Below are 18,123 nucleotides of genomic sequence, written 5' to 3' on the forward strand. Positions count from 1 at the left end.
TCTGTAACTTTTATGTTTTTTTTCGAGGTCTTTGATGTGTGTGTCTTCAGCAGCCCCGATGAAATCCGAGAGGAACCCCAATCATCAATCTCCAACCCTAGGTAAGGTGTTAAATGTTAACCTCTGCAACCTCTTCAGTTCTGGTGAAAGATTCTGGCAAGGTCTCCTCAAACTCGAGCTAGTTTCAGCTTAAAATTGTCTATTATGGTGTTCTTGGTAAGCTTATAAGCTTTTAGTAGAGAAAATTACTAAAAATGAGAGAGATTTGAAGGATTAAGCTTATACATGTAATGGTGTTATTAGTCCCAAAAACCAGCAAGGAAATCCAACGAAGTCATGTCGCATCGAAATGAATAACACCACTCAACAAACCACTCCAAACCAAAATTCAAATCCGAGCACATCTCAATTCCCAACAATTCGTTTTCCCTCCTAAATGAATCGTTTTCATTCCCCAAAAACTAAGACAAATTTTATTTTTTTATTATTATTAATAGTCTGTGGTATCGCTTATGGGCGACAATATATCGGTTATTTTATTTATCAAATTGTTAGGTGGTGTTGGTTAAGACCGACACCAGTCTGCACCATCCAACACTCTTTGTCAGTACTTAGTGTCACATGTAACCAACATGAGCCTCGATGTCACTTTTAACCGACGCTACTATCCTTTTCTATTTTATATTGATTTCCTTCTTCGTGGCAGATTAAGAGGACTAACCGACATCAAAAGCCTTTTCGTGACGCTAGCATTGGTGCTGGTTCCATTATCTGACATTACATGAGTTTATGTCAAATTTTTACCAAATATGCAACAGAAATTATGTTTTCTTGTCGATTTTTGAACCGCCAATTATAGGTCATTTTGCAATAGTGTTACCAGAATGAGAGATGATGAGTCCTTGTCTGTTTATCTTACAAAACTGTTTGATCTGGTTAATCAAATGAGAAGTTATGGAGAGGAATTGTCTAGGGAGAGAATTATGCAGAAAATATTAATTAGTTTGCCCTTTGAATATGATCCTATATGCTATGTGATTAAGCATTCAAAGGATATAGATGTGATTGAGGTTTAAGAAGTTGTTGCTTCATTGAAGAGTTTTGCACACATGTTGAAGAGGCATAGTGAGAACAAAACTGAAAAAGCCTTTGCTAGTCTCAGTGTGAACCCTCAAACATACCAATTCTTCTGGAAATCAAAACAATCGATACAAGAAAAATTGGAAACCAAAATTCAAAAAGTGGGATCAAAAGCCTACTTATCGAACTGGGAAGCAATTTGCAACTGCAAAAGGTGGTATAAATCCTTGTAGGCATTGTGATAAGTACCATTATGGTGAATCTTTTCTTAAAGGCAAACCTAAATGTCACAGTTGTGGGAAAATTGGTCACATTGCAAGGGACTGCAATAACAAGAAAAATGTTCAGCAGCTAAATTATGCAACTCAGGTTCTCTCCACACCAACTATGTTTTATGCCAATAATGCAATTGATATGAAGTCCATTGAAGATGTGTGGTATGTGGATAGTGGTTGTAGTAACCATATGACTGTCAGAGAAGATGTGCTAGTTGACATTGACTGAAGCATAACTGCAAAGGTGGAAATAGGTACAGGATAACTAGTTGATGTTGTTGGAAAAGGGACTTTGGTGGTTAACACTAAAATGGGAATAAGATACATCATAGAAGTGATGCTAGTCTCTAATTTAAAGGAGAATCTATTTAGTGTAGGGCAGATGATGGAGCATGGATATTTTCTGATTTTTTTAGACAACAAGGCTGAGATTTATGATGACTGCACACTCTCTCCAATCTGGTTGCCAAAGTACCAATGAAAGGAAACAAAAGTTTTCCTTTGAAACTTCAAACAGACTTACATATTGCTTTAAGGGCAAATGTGAGTAAGTCAACATTGATTTGGCATAGGAGAATGGGACACTTGAATGTAAATAGTTTGAAGTTGCTTCAGGAGCAAGAAATGGTGCTTAGACTACCAGAGATCAAGAACACCAAAGAAGTGTGTGAGGGCTGCATTCTTAGGAAACATTGCAGAGATTCTTTTCCAAGAGAGACAACAACTAGGGCTATTATTCCACTAGATTTGGTACACACTGATGTTTGTGGACCAATGCAAACTGTTACAAAAGCTGGAAATAAGTAATTCCTCACTTTCATATATGATTGTACTTGGATGTGTTGGGTTTATTTTCTAATATACAAATCTGAAGTGTTCAATGTATGTAAGAAGTTAGAGTTACTGTTGAATATCAAAGTGGCTATAAGTTGAAGAAACTAAGAAGTGATAGAGGATGAGAGTATACATCCATGGAGTTCAACAGGTTTTGTGAAAAAATGGGAATGGAGAGACAACTCACAATGGCATGCTCACCACACAAGAATGGTGTAGCTGAAAGAAAAAACAGGATCATTGTAGAGATGGCTAAGTGCATGATGTTTGAAAAGAATATACCACTGGAGTTTTAGGCTGAAGCATTTAACACCGCAGTGTATGTTTTAAACAGATGTCCAACTAAAGCCTTGGACAAGAAAACCCCTTTTAAAGCCTATAGTGGAAGAAAGCCAGGGATTAAGCACTTAAAGGTGTTTGGTTCTCTGTGCTATGCACATGTTCCAGAACAACAGAGGCAGAAGCTTGACTTGTTTAGCACAAGATGTGTGTTTTTGAGAAATGGAAGTTGTGAGAAAGGCTACATATTGTATAACATTGAATCTGGAAAAGTGATCATCTCCAGAAATGTAGTGTTCAATGAAGAAGCGTGTTGGGATTGGAGTGCACAAGAAGAAATAAGTATTTCAGTTCCACTTACTGAAATGTCCACTAAGGGAGAAATGAAGATTTGTGAATCAAGCTTAGTTCATGCTGAGATATCATTGATGGATGGTGAAACACTAAGGAGTACTAAAGAATCACAAGTTGAAGCAGGTGCTACAAAACAAAGTGGAGGTCTAGGTTCACAAGACCTTGATCATACTTCACTTAAGTACAAAAGTATTGCAGAAATGTATGAGAAGTGCAACTTGTGCATTATTAAACCTAAAACTTTGAAGAAGCATCCAAGGATGAAGCATGGCAGAAAGCAATGGAAAATGAAATTACAATGATAGAGAAGAACAATACTTGGAAGTTGGTTAGTAGACCATCTGATAAACCAGTGATTGGTATCAAATGGGTTTACAAAACCAAGTTGAACCTTAATGGCTCAGTACAGAAGAACAAAGCAAGGTTGGTTGCAAAGGGCTATTCTCAGAAGCCAGGGGTAAATTTCAATGAAACTTTTGCCCCAATTGCTAAGCTAGATACAATTAGAACATTGGTTGTACTTGCTACACATATAGGGTGGAAACTGTTTCAATTGGATGTGAAGTCAGCATTTTTAAATGGAGTATTGCATGAAGAAGTGTATGTTGATCAACCTCCTGGTTTTGTGATTAAAAACAAGGAAGATAAGGTTTACCGACTCAAGAAGGCATTAATCTCTTCATCTACACAGGCAAGAATTTATGATGGAGTTCAAAACGGAGATGATGAGACAGTATGAAATGACTGATCTTGGGTTGCTGCATCACTTTCTGGGATTAGGTATGTTACAATCTAATTTTTGCATTTCTTGCATCAAAAGAAATATGTAAAGACACTACTGGATAAATTTGGCTTCAAAGATTGCAAATTAGCTACAACTCTTCTTGCTGTGAATGAAAAATTGTCTAAGATTGATGGAAGTGAACCAGCTGATGAGAGTTTATAAAGACAGATTGTTGGGAGTCTTTTATATTTGACTGCTACAAGGCCGAATATCATGTTTGCAGCAAGTCTGTTAGCTAGATTCATGCATAACCCCACCAGAAAACACATGGAAACTACCACAAGAGTACTTAGGTACATTCAAGGCACACTTGACTATGGGATAGCCCATGAGAAAGGGAAAGAAGCAATGCTAAGTGGCTACTATGATATTGATTGGTCAGGGAGTGAAGATGATACGAAGAGCATATCTGGATATGCATTTAATCTTGGCTCAGGTGTATTTTCTTGGGCATCAATCAAGCAGAGTAGTGTTGCGCTCTCCACAGCCGAAGCGGAGTATGTTAGTGCAGCAAAAGCCACTGCACAAGCAATCTGGCTGAGATTTGTACTCTCAGTTTTTGGTGAGGAACATGTTGAATCTACACCAATTCTATGTGACAATACTTCAGCTATAGCCATAACCAAGATTCTTGTGCATCATCACAAGACATGGCATATAAATTGAAGATTTCACTTCATTCGAGATGCATTGCAAGATAGAGAAATTGATATGTTGTATTGCAAGACTGAGGAACAAATTGCAAATATTTTTACCAAGGCATTGGCTAGAGATCGATTTGAATATCTAAGGAAGGCGCTTGGAGTAATCTCAGCACAACACTTAGAAGGGAGTGTTGAAATATAAGTGTTTGTGCAAGAGATATATTTGTTTTAGCCTTAGTTTTCCAATTTTATTGTGAGTCGTTGGATCACAGTCCAAATGAGTAGCTGAGATGTAATCTTAGAGTTAGTGATTTGTGTTGACACTTGTAGCTATCTTATAGGGTAGATTACATGAATGGTTGGATTTGGTTTGTAATAGAAAGAGAGAATCTCTCTCTCTCTCACACACGCTTGGTGTGATGAGAGAGTGAATCAATGCAAGCTTTTCGTTGAAGAACATTACCTCTGCAACTTCTATGATTTTTCCTCTCTCTCTCCCTCTCTCTCTCTCATGCTTGGTGTGATGAGAGAGTGAATCAATGCAAGCTTTTCGTTGAAGAACATTCTCTCAGCAACTTCTATGATTTTTCCAGAAAACCTTCATCACCATTTTTCATTAACAGAGATCATAGTCTCTGAGAATCTAACATGAGTATGCCCAAAACTATAAGCAGAGTCCCACTTATTTTGCCCAAAACTATAATTCGATTTTCTTTAAAACTATAAGACAAAAGTGGGAGAAAAGTGATAAAAAATAGAGTCCCATAGTGAAGGGATGCTTGCATGTAGTTTCGGCAGAACGCCCAAACAGGCAACCTCAAGAAATTTCTCTACCCTCCCCTTCCTTTTCGAAATATCTCTGAGTATATACTCTGTTCCATATGTCTAATCTTTAGCTGTATCGTTTTACACTTGAATACGAAACATATAACCTTTTGATAGAGTTTGAAACCACCGCCAATGAGCTGCCTCGAGATAAAATTTATAAGGGATGGCGGGACAAAATCCATCTTTATATCCATACTTGCTATTGTCCTACAATAATAAACATTGTTCAAGGCTTTAATTACAAACCACAAAACAAAGTCAACAGATATTACATTCAAGTAGCCATAGCGTACCGTAACTTCTTTCGTTGGTAACCTTCTGCAAAGCAAAGCCACCCACCAAATCTATCATTACAGCATCCTTTGCTCCAGCAGTAGCCTCATTGGTGGGACAATGAGTACCATCAATGCTTTCCTTTCCAAGTCGGAGATCTGAGACGACATTTGTGATAAATCAGTTTATTCAGGTTTCCATTTTGGAATTGCAGGAGTATTGGGAATATGAATAAAGGTCGTACCCAGTGCACAAGGGTCCCGCTTTACGCAGGGTATGGGAGAGGTGAATGTCGGCTAGCCTTACCCCCATTTATGGAGAGGCTGCTCCCAAGTCTCGAACCCGAGACCTACCGCTCATGGGCGAAGGCACAACAATTGAAGCCAAAAGACTATTTCGGTTACCTACCGATTTCAAGAGCACAACAATCAGATCATCTTGGAAGTACTCAAACATAAAATAGTGTAGAGCAGCCTCCCTAGGTGAAAGTGGCCATGGAATTTTCATCCTTTCTTCCAAAAATATAACAAAAGTCAGCATTTCATATGGAAATATTCTCGAAAGTGAAAGAAATCAAATAAGAAATTTTTAACACATGATATAGTTTTATGTTTTGTCTTAGACAAACCTCACTAAAGATATCTGTTCACCAATCCGGACCTTCTGCAAACATTTGGTAGAGAGGACTTTGAAAGTTGAAACTGTAGACAGAGGGCCACCTGGAGGAAGTTAAAATAAACCCATTTATTGTCCAAGCTGAGTTAAATCCCTTCAGTACATAGTCATTTAGCTCCTTAACGACACCCTTGATGCGAACTTGCAGCCCACTTCTCTCAGATAGAAGCACTATAAATTATTGATGAAAGACGTGTAGGACAAAACAGAAAAGAACTTTTTCGATATATACTCCATCAAGAAGACCATATCTCATTACAAAATATATGCATAAATCAAGGGCGCATGCAGTAACTGAAATGACTTTACCATTTCTTGTAAATGTCTGATTTCCATTTTCTCCAATATTACTTATAAAGAAGAAAAAAGGTTCGTTACCAACAACATAAAATATCAGGGTAAAGATGTTGTACTCTAAGAAACGTTATGTTGTATGAACTCAATTACTTTTTTAGATCGTGATCGATAGTTGCAACAGTGAATTAGGTCAATTGATCGCTCTTTACACTATTAAAAAAATCTTTCCGCCCTAGTGCTGCATATTGTGTGATAAGGTACTCATAATCCTGTGTCTTTTCTCTAGCATTGCCAATGCCTTTTTCACATTTGGTGCTTTCGTATAACCATTTGCTGCATTGACATAACTATCCCAATCCCATAATCCCACTCTGCCATAACCTTGTCAATTCCCTCAAGATCAGAAGCAGCTGCACATGCATTGAGCTGGATACCGTAGGTGTATTTGTCACGACCAATGCCCCTCTCTTCCATTTCACTCGTTAAAACATTGAATCTGTTAGTGTTTCCATCTGATAATACAAATTGAGCAAAATGTTGTAGGACAACGGTGTCCTAGCAAACCCCAAATCCCTCATCTTCTGCATAACGTCCTCGGCCTTTTCCACATTGATATCTGAGAACAAATAAACAAAAGCACTCTTTCAGAAGCAGGGTTGTTACTTGTTAGAAATCCAAGTACCAAGAAGATGAAAAAGATGAAAGCTGCACTACTTGGGCTGCTCTTATTTTGAATCTAATCATGGCTCTCAGAATGAACAGTATAAACAAATATGAGCTCCTTCTAAGAGCGATCCGCCTCCATTTTTGGAACGAGATAGGACAATACCCTCATTTGAGCCATCTAGCGTGACCATGTATTGACAATATAACGACCTATAGAGTAGGGCCAAAAAGGGAAAAAATACTGAACTTTAAATGGTCACTACATGGTTCAATACATGGCCTTGAAATGGTCGATAAAAGGGTACAATTCTATCCCTCTCCAATAGCGGGATCCCCGATCCCCTCTTATGGGATTCTCATATATGTTCTATAGACGAAATCAGCCCTATAGGTCTGTATGCATTCAAACTCTGATTAGGAACACAATAAGCTACCTTATTATCACATTTTTAATAAATTGACAATTCAGTTTAACCGAATTTAATATTTGATTAATTAAGTAAAAATGTGACAGCCCGTTCCGGACGTATATATTATTTATTCTCGAGAGCGTGGGAATTTCTATTATACCCTTGTTATTATTGAGTTGTGTGTGTGTGTATTAACTAAGGTTTTAGACCAATGGGTTCTATCCTTTGCATTCCAACTCACTGCAAACTGGACCACACACACATACCCTCCTCTTATCCCGTTGATTCTCTCTCCTCCCTCTCGCATTTCCTTCCATGTCCATACAATTGTACGAACAAACCTTGAACCCTACATTGAACGCACGGATCAAGCTCATGGTTAGCATCATCATCTTCATCATATCGTCACGCACTCATCTATACCATTTTTAGAACGCGAAGACCTCATTTTCCCGAGAACCCTGTTTTGGGTCACTGTTCATGCACTCGTGTTATCGAAGTTTTTAAGAGATTTTAAGCTACTAGTGAGCTTTAGGACATCTTTACGAAGCTTGGAGAAGAAAAACAAAGCGAATTGGACGTCAGGAAGTCGAGTTTGGCGAGTTTCAAGTTTGGCCGGATTATCGAGGTTCCTCCTGTGAAATCCCGTGGATTTCAAGGCTTGAAAGTGGTAAGGTTTTGTTCCTCTCGTCCTAAGCTTCATTTTGGTACAAATTTCATGAAATTTGGTTGAGAAATGAGCGGGAAATGACGATTTAAAATTTTCCAGTTTTCCGGCGATGACGTCGGTCACCGGAGTTCGAAGGTTGAAGACGACGGAATATTCCATCAAACTTGACGGAATATTCTAACGGCGTCAGGTTAGTTTTAACAGAATATGATGCTTTTTTACGGAATATTCCATAACACCGTTAAAGATTCTGTTAGGTGTGCCAGGCACGTGGCCGCGTGTGGGGGCACGTCTGGGCGTGCCCTTGCAGGCACGTGGCTACGCGTGGGGCATCGAAAATTTTTTCTAAAAATATGGGGGTGTTCCTAAGGTTGAGTAGGTCATTGTGGTATATTCAAATACCCCATTTGAGCATTGTATGAGAAGTTATTTCCTAGTTTTGTGTATGTGCTTTAAATATCGTTTATTCAGTTATTTCGCATATAGGTGAGACCTATTCTGAGGACGAGCGCCATCAATCGAGGCTCAGGGGCTACGACCCTTCGACATACCAGTGAGTGAGCTTTTGGTTTTCCATATATACCTATATAATTGAGACTTTTCCCAGAAAATGAATTTGAATTATTATACGTTTTGAAATGTTATGCAAAGTATCTACCTATTTTATTTATGCATTAGTAGTTGCATATATTTATGATTGGTGCTGTGGACGCACAGATAAGTGCATAAATTAAAGATATGAGATTGCTTCGGTTATGCGAGATATGGTGTGATTATGATGTGATGTATTGAGAGCTCATAAACCTGCAACCCGGTGTTAGTGCTCCCGCCCAGAGTTAAGGCACAGTCCTTCACATGATGTTCACCTCCCGCACCATATGCTCACATTGTATCCAAGTTAGGTGCACAAGCTTGTCGTATAGACCACTTTAGGTGGTTCCGACTTGTACGTGACCCGCCGTCATTCGCACAGCCTTCACGTGATCGTAGCACTAGAGCATATTTATTTTACACCTAGTCTTGTCCAAGGTCTAAAATATCGATGATATCGGAAATATCGGTAATTCAAAAATACGGAAATTTCGATAGAAATATAGGGATATTATCGATATCGATAAAAATTGAATAAAAACCATGGAAATTGTAAGAAAAACTTGGAAATTTTTATTGAAACTTTGCAGGATGTTTATTTAGTCAATTATCTATTAGTTTATCACAAAAAAATTGGAAAAAAATGCATTGCATGATGGATTTAACTGATTTAAGTTGATTATATAACAAGCTGGCAAACATTGTGAGTGTAGAAAATATGTAGTAATTAATGAAAAAAGTTTAAACACACCATTATCATTTATATATAATGAATTAGTACAATATTTTACACTTTATAGATTGCATAGTAAGATATATGAGTGACTTAGTACCACATAGAGTTCCTATCAAGGTCTAAAATATCAATGATATCGGAAATATCGGTAGTCCAAAAACACGGAAATTTCGATGGAAATATTAGGATAATATCGATATTTTAGACCTTGGTCTTGTCGTACAGACCACTTTAGGTGGTTCCGACTCGTGTGCAGGATTTGATTTGATATGATTGAGATTGGTTATGAGCTATATACTCAGCCATGTAGATTCAGTTAGAGGGATTTAACTGACGCGATATTTGTCATTGATATATTTTGCCTAGAATACTTATAATTGCATTGAGATACTTTAGCATGGTATACTGCTATGGATTTTCATCTTGAGTATGATTTCCAATATAGCTTATTATTTGTTTTTCTGGGAAATTATACAGGTTTTACTGCGAGGGATTAGAACTTTTGAGAAATGAAATTATTTTGAAAAGCTTTGTTTTTGCCCACTCACACTTTCTGTTTTACGCCCCTCCAGGTTTTAAGTAGAAGTGCTTTGGTGGATCACAAGGGATCTGAAGGGGGCTCTGACAGAACATCACCATGTAGGATCACCATCGGGAGTTGTATTATTAGTACTTGTCCTGCTTGACTGCATTTAGACTATTTATGATTTGGTTGTGTATTTCACTATTAATCTCGTTCTAGCACCTTATCTTAGCTAGTACTGCTAGTAATTTGGTTTTCATTCCTTCGTATTTCCTTTATATCTTTATTATTTCCGCACTGTGTATATGGTTACGTCACTCCCACGTGACGGCCAGCACGTCCTGACTAGGTCGGGGTGTGTCAAAAAATATGAATGATAACCCTAATTTATTGACCTCCTACTTCCTTTAATCCGTGGAGGTCAAATTTAGATTGCTGCTCAATTATTTTAGTGTAATTTTGACCTCTCGCAATTAACAAGAACACAACCCTAATTTATTAGACCATAACGCTATATTTTGGGGCCAAAACAGGGCAAAGACACTGAACTATAAACAGTCACAATATGATCAATACATGGCCATGAAACGGCCAATACGAGGTGACTTTCCTATTCCTCTCCAAGGACCCTTTTACGAATACACACACACACACACACAAGGACGGAGCTAGAAATATTTTTGACTGGGGGCGTCCTAAAACAACAAAGTAAAATAATGGGTGTTAAATTGTTGAGGGTCAAGTACAATGAAAAATCTCTAAATTAAAAAGTTAAATTTTAAATTGTAATGCCACAAACGAATGGATGAAGTAAATTCATATAAAATACTTTGCAGAGTAAAATTTTTATATCAAGTTATGATACTTCATCGGTTGAATCCAATCTATTTATGAAACCCCCAGTTCAATTGGGTTTGATTTAGGTTAGAAAACGTGGAATATTAGGAACCAAAATCAAAAATTTAATTGTTGTTTTAATTGTCATGACAATTTTTTTCATCGTCCAAAAATCTGAGTAGAGGCGGATGCCCCCTCTGGGCCCTAGTAGCTCCGCCCTTGCGCGCACACACACAAGAGAAACTCTTTATGCATTCAAATGCTGATAGGAAAACAACTAAGCTACTATAAGAACGACGTCGTGTGGACCCCGTGAACTTTGAAGAATCGGTGGATGTGAAATAAATACAATAAGAAGGGCAAAACAGTAAACCTAACCCAAACCCTAGTCGACTAAACTATATTTCCTCTCTTCCCACTCATTTTGTCCTACGCCGTTCCTACGTCTCCTGCGATTCAGCACACTCCTCTGCGACGCCATTTAATCGTCTTCTTCAAGCTCTCGCAGTCTCTTCTGAATCTCCAACCTCCAGGTCAGTGCTCGTATCTTATCTCTCTCGCTCCATCTGCTATCTTGTTTTATATTTTTTTCTGAATTCTTCATTTACTTTATTATTTTAATCAGTACTAGGTTTGAGTTTTTGGTTCACAATTTTTGGTTTAGGCTGATTAATATCTTTTTTTCCTTCTTTTCATGATTTCTGCTAATTTTATTTGTCTAATTTTTGTTTATTTGTAGAAAAATATGGTTAGATTTGGTTCGATTTATATATATTTTTATCATCGCAATATTTGAGGCAATGTTAAATAGTGATCTTTTTTTCTGTAATCTGATTGACTGGTTTTAATATTACCGGAGGAAGTTCGATCATCAGAAAGTTTACTTTGCAGCTCGGTTCTTAATGGGATCTACCAAATACCACTAGTTTTGGGTACCCATTTGATTTTTATTGCTCCTTTTTCTGGTGGTTCTTGAATTTTAACTTGTGTTTTTTACGCTAATTGTAACGCTTTGTATAAATGTTAATAACTTAATATATATTCCTTTTCGATGTTCCATCATCGGAATGTTACTTTGCAGCTGGTTCTTAGTTGCAGCTCTTACCAAATGCCATGAATTTGTTATCCCTATTGAGTTTTCTTGCTGTGTTTTGTGATGGTTCTTGAGTCTTAACATGTGGTTGACTTATTATCGTAAATTCATAATGCTTTTTAAAGCGGTCCTTTAGCTTCTGTTTCTTGGCAGTTGTACTATTGGGTTTCGCTTTCCTTTTTTCCTCTTTGGCAGTTGTACTAGTTGATTTGTTCTGTTTCTTGCTTTACAAACTAAGATAAATTGTTGGTCTCCCTAATCAAGAGGCATAATTTTGCATTGTTGCTTTCCTTTAGCTTCTGTCTTTTTGCATGTGTTTTGTATTCAAATGGTTCTTGTACAATTCAGCTATCTCGGGTTACTAGATTGTAGGGTTTGAAGTAAATTGACGATTTGTGTTTTCTGAATATTTCTTGTCTATTTTGTCTTCTGTGAAGAATGGAAAACACGATCAAGCATGCTATTGTGATCAAGGTTATGGGACGGACTGGATCTCGTGGGCAGGTGACTCAAGTGAGAGTCAAGTTTCTGGATGACCAGAACCGTTTCATCATGAGGAATGTCAAGGGACCAGTCAGAGAGGGGGATATCCTTACCTTGCTCGAGTCAGAGAGGGAGGCAAGAAGGTTGCGGTAATCATCGGAGATGGTCTTGTTTGTCGATGCTCCTATGTCTGAGTTTAGGTTCGTTGCAAGCAACAGTTATTTTGTGTCAGTGAATGGCTGTTGGGTTGCCGGTTCTGGGAATTACTAGCATTATAAACATTATTTTTGTGATGAGATTTTGTTATGGAATGTTTCTAAACTAAATTGTCTGAAAAAGTCCTAGGTTTTGTTTGAACAAGTGACAATTTTCCTTCTTGCTATGTCAAATGTTTGCTTTCCTTCTTACCATTTACCAGGATTGTTGCTTAATTGTTAAGTCATTATGTTGTCTTAAAATCAGTACAAGATGTTGACGTGGTTTAATCGTAACCGTTTAAATTGAAGGGAGTGAAGGGATGAGAGATTAGGAGGAAAGAGAATTTAACATTTTTAATAATTTTCAATTTCTCCGTCCATACTTGGAGCCTAAATTTTGTAATAGAAAGCAATTCAAGCAACAAAGGAGTCAAAATTTTGTTAAAATTCATGTTTGTCATAAAAAATTCTTGGAAGTATGGCAGTTATCAGTTACCCCATAAAATTCTGGAGTTTTTGCACTATTCTTACGGCTTATTTGTATTCATATTCATTCGTAGACGGGAAGTTTTAGGTTTGAATCTGTACAGATGGAAGTTTTGATACCAATTTATTAGGTTTTCTCAATGTATGGCTTAGTGCAAATCCTTCAACTTTTTTTGGATATAATAGTGGTATATGGGAAACATAATGATTAAAGGCAATGGTTATCCAATCGAACATAAAAAGGGCCTTCTAGAAGTGGAGAGAATAAATTAGTATTGAATTTGCCACTCAGTATTATGGTCAGATCGTATTCTTTTTCATCTGTAAGTGAGAGGTATTAGGTTCGAATCTTGTGGATGTTAAATTCGATACATGTGAATGCAAATTTCCACATTCTTTTTCTTAGACGAAAATGTACCTGCAAAACAATTAACACCTAAGGTTGTTTATACCATATTCAGGACCTCATATTTAGACCTCATATAAATACTCGGGGGACTTAAATGTAATTATGTAATAAAAGAATGGGTAAATATGTAATTAGGGGAGGAGCCCTTATTCTATAAAAGGGCCTCCTCACCCTCACAAACCCTAAGCCTCCTCACACCCCCTAAGCTCTAAGCTCTCTCTCTCCCTCTTCAACAGAGAAATATAATACAATCAGTGTGGAAATAGCCCAAATCTTGAGGTGAACCACGATACATCTTGTGTTATTTACATTTCATGCAGATTCACTGCCGGATTTACTTTGTTCCAAGATCTCCGGTTTTGTGCATCAACATTTAGCGCCGTTTGTGTAAATCGACATGAAAAACTATGTCGGTTCTCTTTCATTTTTTCATAAAATCTCACCACCGTGAGTCTGCAGAAACCAATAGCTCAAGACTTTTCCAGAAAACCCAACTTTTCAATCTTTTCAATTAACGTCCCTTCATTTTAGCGGATCAGCTCTTTATTATATCTCAGTATTTTCCAATTTAATCCCACAACTCAAAAACTTAGTCTGTTTCTTTCAGCTATCTCTCTCTTTATGCACTTTCTGTTGGCCAAATTCACGGAAGGGGCTGCTGCTTCAGAGTTTTCACTCCTCCATCACAATTTTCCCCAGAAGAGCCATTGGTGAAAGCTTGAATTTCCCAAGACTTATTGTTCTTGATCTGAAAGCAGCAATCATTATTGAGATGCTCCCTTGAGAATGCGATATCTTTGTCCCCAAATGGGTCGCCGGAGCTCCAAGAGTTGAGACGATGGTGTGCGTTTTGGGCACGGAGGTATCCGTCACTAGAAGTTATCGGCGTTCCAGTGAAGCTCGGCGCCGTTGCCGGAGCATCAAGGAGCCATCTGGCGCCACTGACCAAGTGAAAGCAGGTCAAAGCAAAGTCGCCAGTCGTACGGCCCAAACTCCATAGCTGTTAAGCGCATGTGAGACAAAGGGAAGAAGAGAGATCGCTACGTATATAAACCACCTCCAACAACATCCAAGTGATTGTGTTTCGTCGTGTACCTTCGAGTCCCCACCCATCCAATCAGAGTATTTAACCAAGAGCTCAAGACGTCAGCGAGGGGACGGTGAGGGGGGAGATGGAGGGGTTCGGGGAGGTGAGGTGGGTGCAGATGAATAGGGCGTGCGACGGGATCGTGACCGTCCACTTCTACGATCTCAGGCATGCAGAGAAGGCGTTGGATAAACCGTTTAACATAGTGGGTGAAGGGATAGTTGGACGAGCTGCATTTACGGGGAACCATCAATGGATTTTATCAGGCAATTACAGAAAAGATACCCATCCACCAGAGCCGGGTAATTGTTTTTTTTTTTTCAGCCGGGAAAATGTCTTGGTCCTCATCGATTCTGTCGCTGCTGTCCTCACCAAATCAGGAGGGGTAATCTGCTGTGGACGACCTCATCTCCCAAGTTCCTTGGGCATAAACACATCAGAACTTCCTCTTCACATTGTCGTTGAAATGCCAGCTTTATCACCGACAATGAGTCAGGAAAACATTTTTAAGTGGAGAAAGAAAGAAGGAGATAAGATAGAAGTGGGGGATATAATATGTGATATAATATGTGAGATAGAGACAGACAAAGCAACCATTGAATATGAATTTCTTAAAAAGGGGTGCATGCAAGCATATGTGGGTTGATGACCTCCAAAGAAAGTGGTCGCGGGGCTGATAAGTGATGACCTCCAAAGATGCTCTTTACAAATAGACAGCAGCGTAGAGACAGAGACAGAGAGATATGCGGTGGAAAAGAGAAAACAGAAACAAAAGCAAAAGAGAAAGCAAAAACAAAGAATAAACACCTCACCAGAATGATGTGATTTACCTTTTTGACAAATGTATGATGTAATTTATTTTTTTTATCTCTCGGAGACATCTGTATAAACCCCATCAGAGGGTAATAATAGTAAAAAAAAAACGGCAAAGCCCAAAATAAATGGGCTGGAATGTTGTGTGGAGGGCAAAGGCCTATAAACCCAAAATAGCTCCAACCAAGCGATCAAAAGTACGCTCAGTACTCAATAATTATTCGGCAACCTGCCACTATTATCACCAACCAGGTGACCAAAAGTACGCGCCCAGTACTCCACAATTTTTTGGCAACCCGCCACTATTATCACCAACCAGGTGATGAGATGTACAACCCGTACTCTAATTTGGCAACTAGTCATTCATGCCACCAACCAGGTGATGAAATGTACAACTCGTACTCTCCTTCATGCCACCAATCAGGTGATTAAAAATACGCCTAATACTCCAAATTATACATGAGCACTACTCATGTCATTCATACATAAACATTCATGAGCATCACTCATGACAATCATACATAAACATTCATGACCATCATTCATGTCCACATTCATGAGCATCACTCATGTTAACATTCATGAGCATCACTCATGACAACATCCATGAGCATCACTCATATCAATCAACATAAACATTCATGAGCATTACTCATGTCAAACAGCTTCAAAAGCTTCATTTACAGAGCTCTAGCTTCAAAAGCTTCATTTACAAAAGCTCCAACTTCGAAAGCTTCATTTACAGAGCTCTAACTTCAAAGCTTCACTTGCAAAGCTTCACCTACAAAGCTTCAATGCAGGGTATACAAATACCGCCTCCGAACAACCGCCACTTCGGCCCATACATGGATTCAATTTGAAGTCTCCAACCAACAGACTCTATTGACCGAAGACTTGGGGGACTACATTATGTACCATATATTGGGCCTCAACTGGGCCTCATGAAAAATACTTGGGGGACGTAGCCCATTACTTATGTATTGAGGAGCGAGCCCTTATTCTATAAAACGGACTCCCTCACTTTCATTAAAGAGCACTCATTATTCATGTATTGAGGAGCAAACCCTTATTTTATAAAAGGGACTCCTTCACCATCATTAAAGAGCAACACCGCTAACTGAGCAACCGCCTCATCGCGAGCATCACTCCTAACCCATCACTTATGTATTGAGGAGCGAGCCATTATTCTATAAAAGAGACTCCCTCACCACCATTAGAGAGCATCGCCGCCTACTAAGCAACCGCATCGCCGCGAGCATTAACTCTAGCCCATCATTCATGTATTGAGGAGCGAGCCCTTATTCTATAAAAAGGACTCCCTCACCACCATTAGAGAGCATCGCCACCTACTGAGCAACCGCCTCGCCGCAAGCATCAACTCTAGCCCATTATTTATGAATTGAGGAACGAGCCGTTATTCTATAAAAGGGACTCCCTCACCATCATTAGAGAGCATTAACTCTAGCCCATTATTCATGTATTGAGGAGCGAGCCCTTATTCTATAAAAGGGACTCTCTCACCTTCAAACGCCGCAAGCCAAGCCAACCAAGGCAACATAAGCCACGAGCCGAGCAGCCTCACACCGTGTGCTACTTCTAGTTAAGCGTCATTTCAGATTGAGCACTGCCTCATATCGAGCATCAGTTCAAGATAGCATCTAGTTACTTCGGCCCACACATGGACTAAATTTCAAGTCTCCAGCCAAAAAGACTCTCTTGACTGACGACTTGGGGGACTACTATTTATACCATATTTAGGGCCTCGTATTTAGACCTCGTATAAATACTCGGGGAAATTAAATGTAATTATGTAATAAAGGAAGGGGCAAATATGTAATTAGGGGAGGAGCCCTTATTCTATAAAAGGGTCTCCTCACCCTTACAAACCCTAAGCCTCCTCACACCCCCTAAGCTCTAAGCTCTCTCTATCCCTCTTCAACAGAGAAATATAATACAATCAGTGTGGACGTAGCCCAAACCTTGGGGTGAACCATGATACATCTTGTGTTATTTACATTTCATGCAGATTCACGGCCGGATTTACGTTGTTCCAAGACCTCCGGTTTTGTGCATCAACAAAGGTCAAGGCCAAGAGCCTCACGCGTTCACGATGAATGGGGGGCTTTGGCCGAAGAACCTCCGATGCCAAAGTTAGAATTTGAGAGAGAAAGTGTTCAAAGAATTTTAGGAGAATAATGGACTTTCAATGACGAACATGAAATAAGTACTTCTTTGGGGGGAGTTAAGTAACTCAGAAGAGTGTAGAAACTACTTCTTTAACCGTCAAATTAGGAAGGAATAAGTGGTTGTAACATTGAAAAAGATTAAGCATAGAAAAGCAATGGGCCCAGATGATATATCGATCGAAGTGTGGAAAATCTTAGGAGAGACAGGTATATTATGGCTCACAGACCTTTTCAATAGGATTTTGAAAACGAAGAAGATGCGAAATGAGTGGTGAAAGAGCACTTAGGTGCCTATCTACAAGAATAAGGGCAACATACAAAATTGTATGAACTATAGGGGTATCAAGTTAATGAGTCATACAATGAAGCTCTGGGAGAGAGTAATTGAGCATAGACTAAGGCAAGAGACACGGGTCTCGAACAACCAATTCGGGTTCATGCCAGGGCGCTCAACCATGGAGGCAATCTATCTCTTATGAAGATCGATGGAAAGATATAAAGATATGAAAAATGATTTGCACATGGTCTTTATAGATTTGGAAAAAGCGTATGATAGGGTTCCAAGAGACATTCTTTGGAGGATTTTAGAGAAGAAAGAAGTATGAGTAGCATA

At 38.7% G+C, this 18,123-nt stretch overlaps 3 protein-coding genes across 3 annotated transcripts; 2 read left to right on the forward strand and 1 right to left on the reverse strand.

Annotated features, from left to right (window-relative positions):
* The first annotated feature begins 3,873 nt into the window (after window positions 1–3,873).
* Window positions 3,874–4,272, forward strand: LOC139191114 (secreted RxLR effector protein 161-like). Its single transcript, XM_070811664.1, has one exon. The coding sequence runs from the start codon at window positions 3,874–3,876 to the stop codon at window positions 4,270–4,272; it is 399 nt and encodes a 132-aa protein (XP_070667765.1).
* A 562-nt stretch (window positions 4,273–4,834) lies between these two features.
* Window positions 4,835–6,797, reverse strand: LOC103453751 (uncharacterized). The gene is made up of 5 exons (XM_070811665.1): window positions 6,651–6,797; window positions 5,980–6,080; window positions 5,705–5,859; window positions 5,368–5,509; window positions 4,835–5,285 (listed from the first exon to the last, which is right to left on the reverse strand). Exons 1-5 carry the CDS (start codon window positions 6,795–6,797, stop codon window positions 5,081–5,083), a joined length of 750 nt encoding a protein of 249 aa, XP_070667766.1. The 3' UTR covers window positions 4,835–5,080.
* Window positions 6,798–11,085: 4,288 nt separating this feature from the next.
* Window positions 11,086–12,742, forward strand: LOC103453752 (small ribosomal subunit protein eS28-like). Its single transcript, XM_008393320.4, has 2 exons — window positions 11,086–11,289; window positions 12,287–12,742. Exon 2 carries the CDS (start codon window positions 12,288–12,290, stop codon window positions 12,483–12,485), a length of 198 nt encoding a protein of 65 aa, XP_008391542.1. The 5' UTR covers window positions 11,086–11,289; window position 12,287; the 3' UTR covers window positions 12,486–12,742.
* Window positions 12,743–18,123: the final 5,381 nt, after the last annotated feature.

The sequence above is a fragment of the Malus domestica genome, chromosome 14, assembly GCF_042453785.1.
Source record: "Malus domestica chromosome 14, GDT2T_hap1".
In the NCBI taxonomy this organism is placed as follows: Eukaryota; Viridiplantae; Streptophyta; class Magnoliopsida; order Rosales; family Rosaceae; genus Malus; species Malus domestica.

Coding starts and splice junctions, on each gene's coding strand:
- LOC103453752 (XM_008393320.4), top strand. CDS start 12,288: ATGGAAAACACGATCAAGCATGCTATTGTGATCAAGGTTATGGGACGG.
- LOC139191114 (XM_070811664.1), top strand. CDS start 3,874: ATGGAAACTACCACAAGAGTACTTAGGTACATTCAAGGCACACTTGAC.
- LOC103453751 (XM_070811665.1), bottom strand. CDS start 6,797: ATGGAAGAGAGGGGCATTGGTCGTGACAAATACACCTACGGTATCCAG. Junction 6,081..6,650: donor TTATGTCAATGCAGCAAATG/GTTATACGAAAG, acceptor GGTTTATTTTAA/CTTCCTCCAGGTGGCCCTCT. Junction 5,286..5,367: donor AACGAAAGAAGTTACGGTAC/GCTATGGCTACT, acceptor TTATTATTGTAG/GACAATAGCAAGTATGGATA.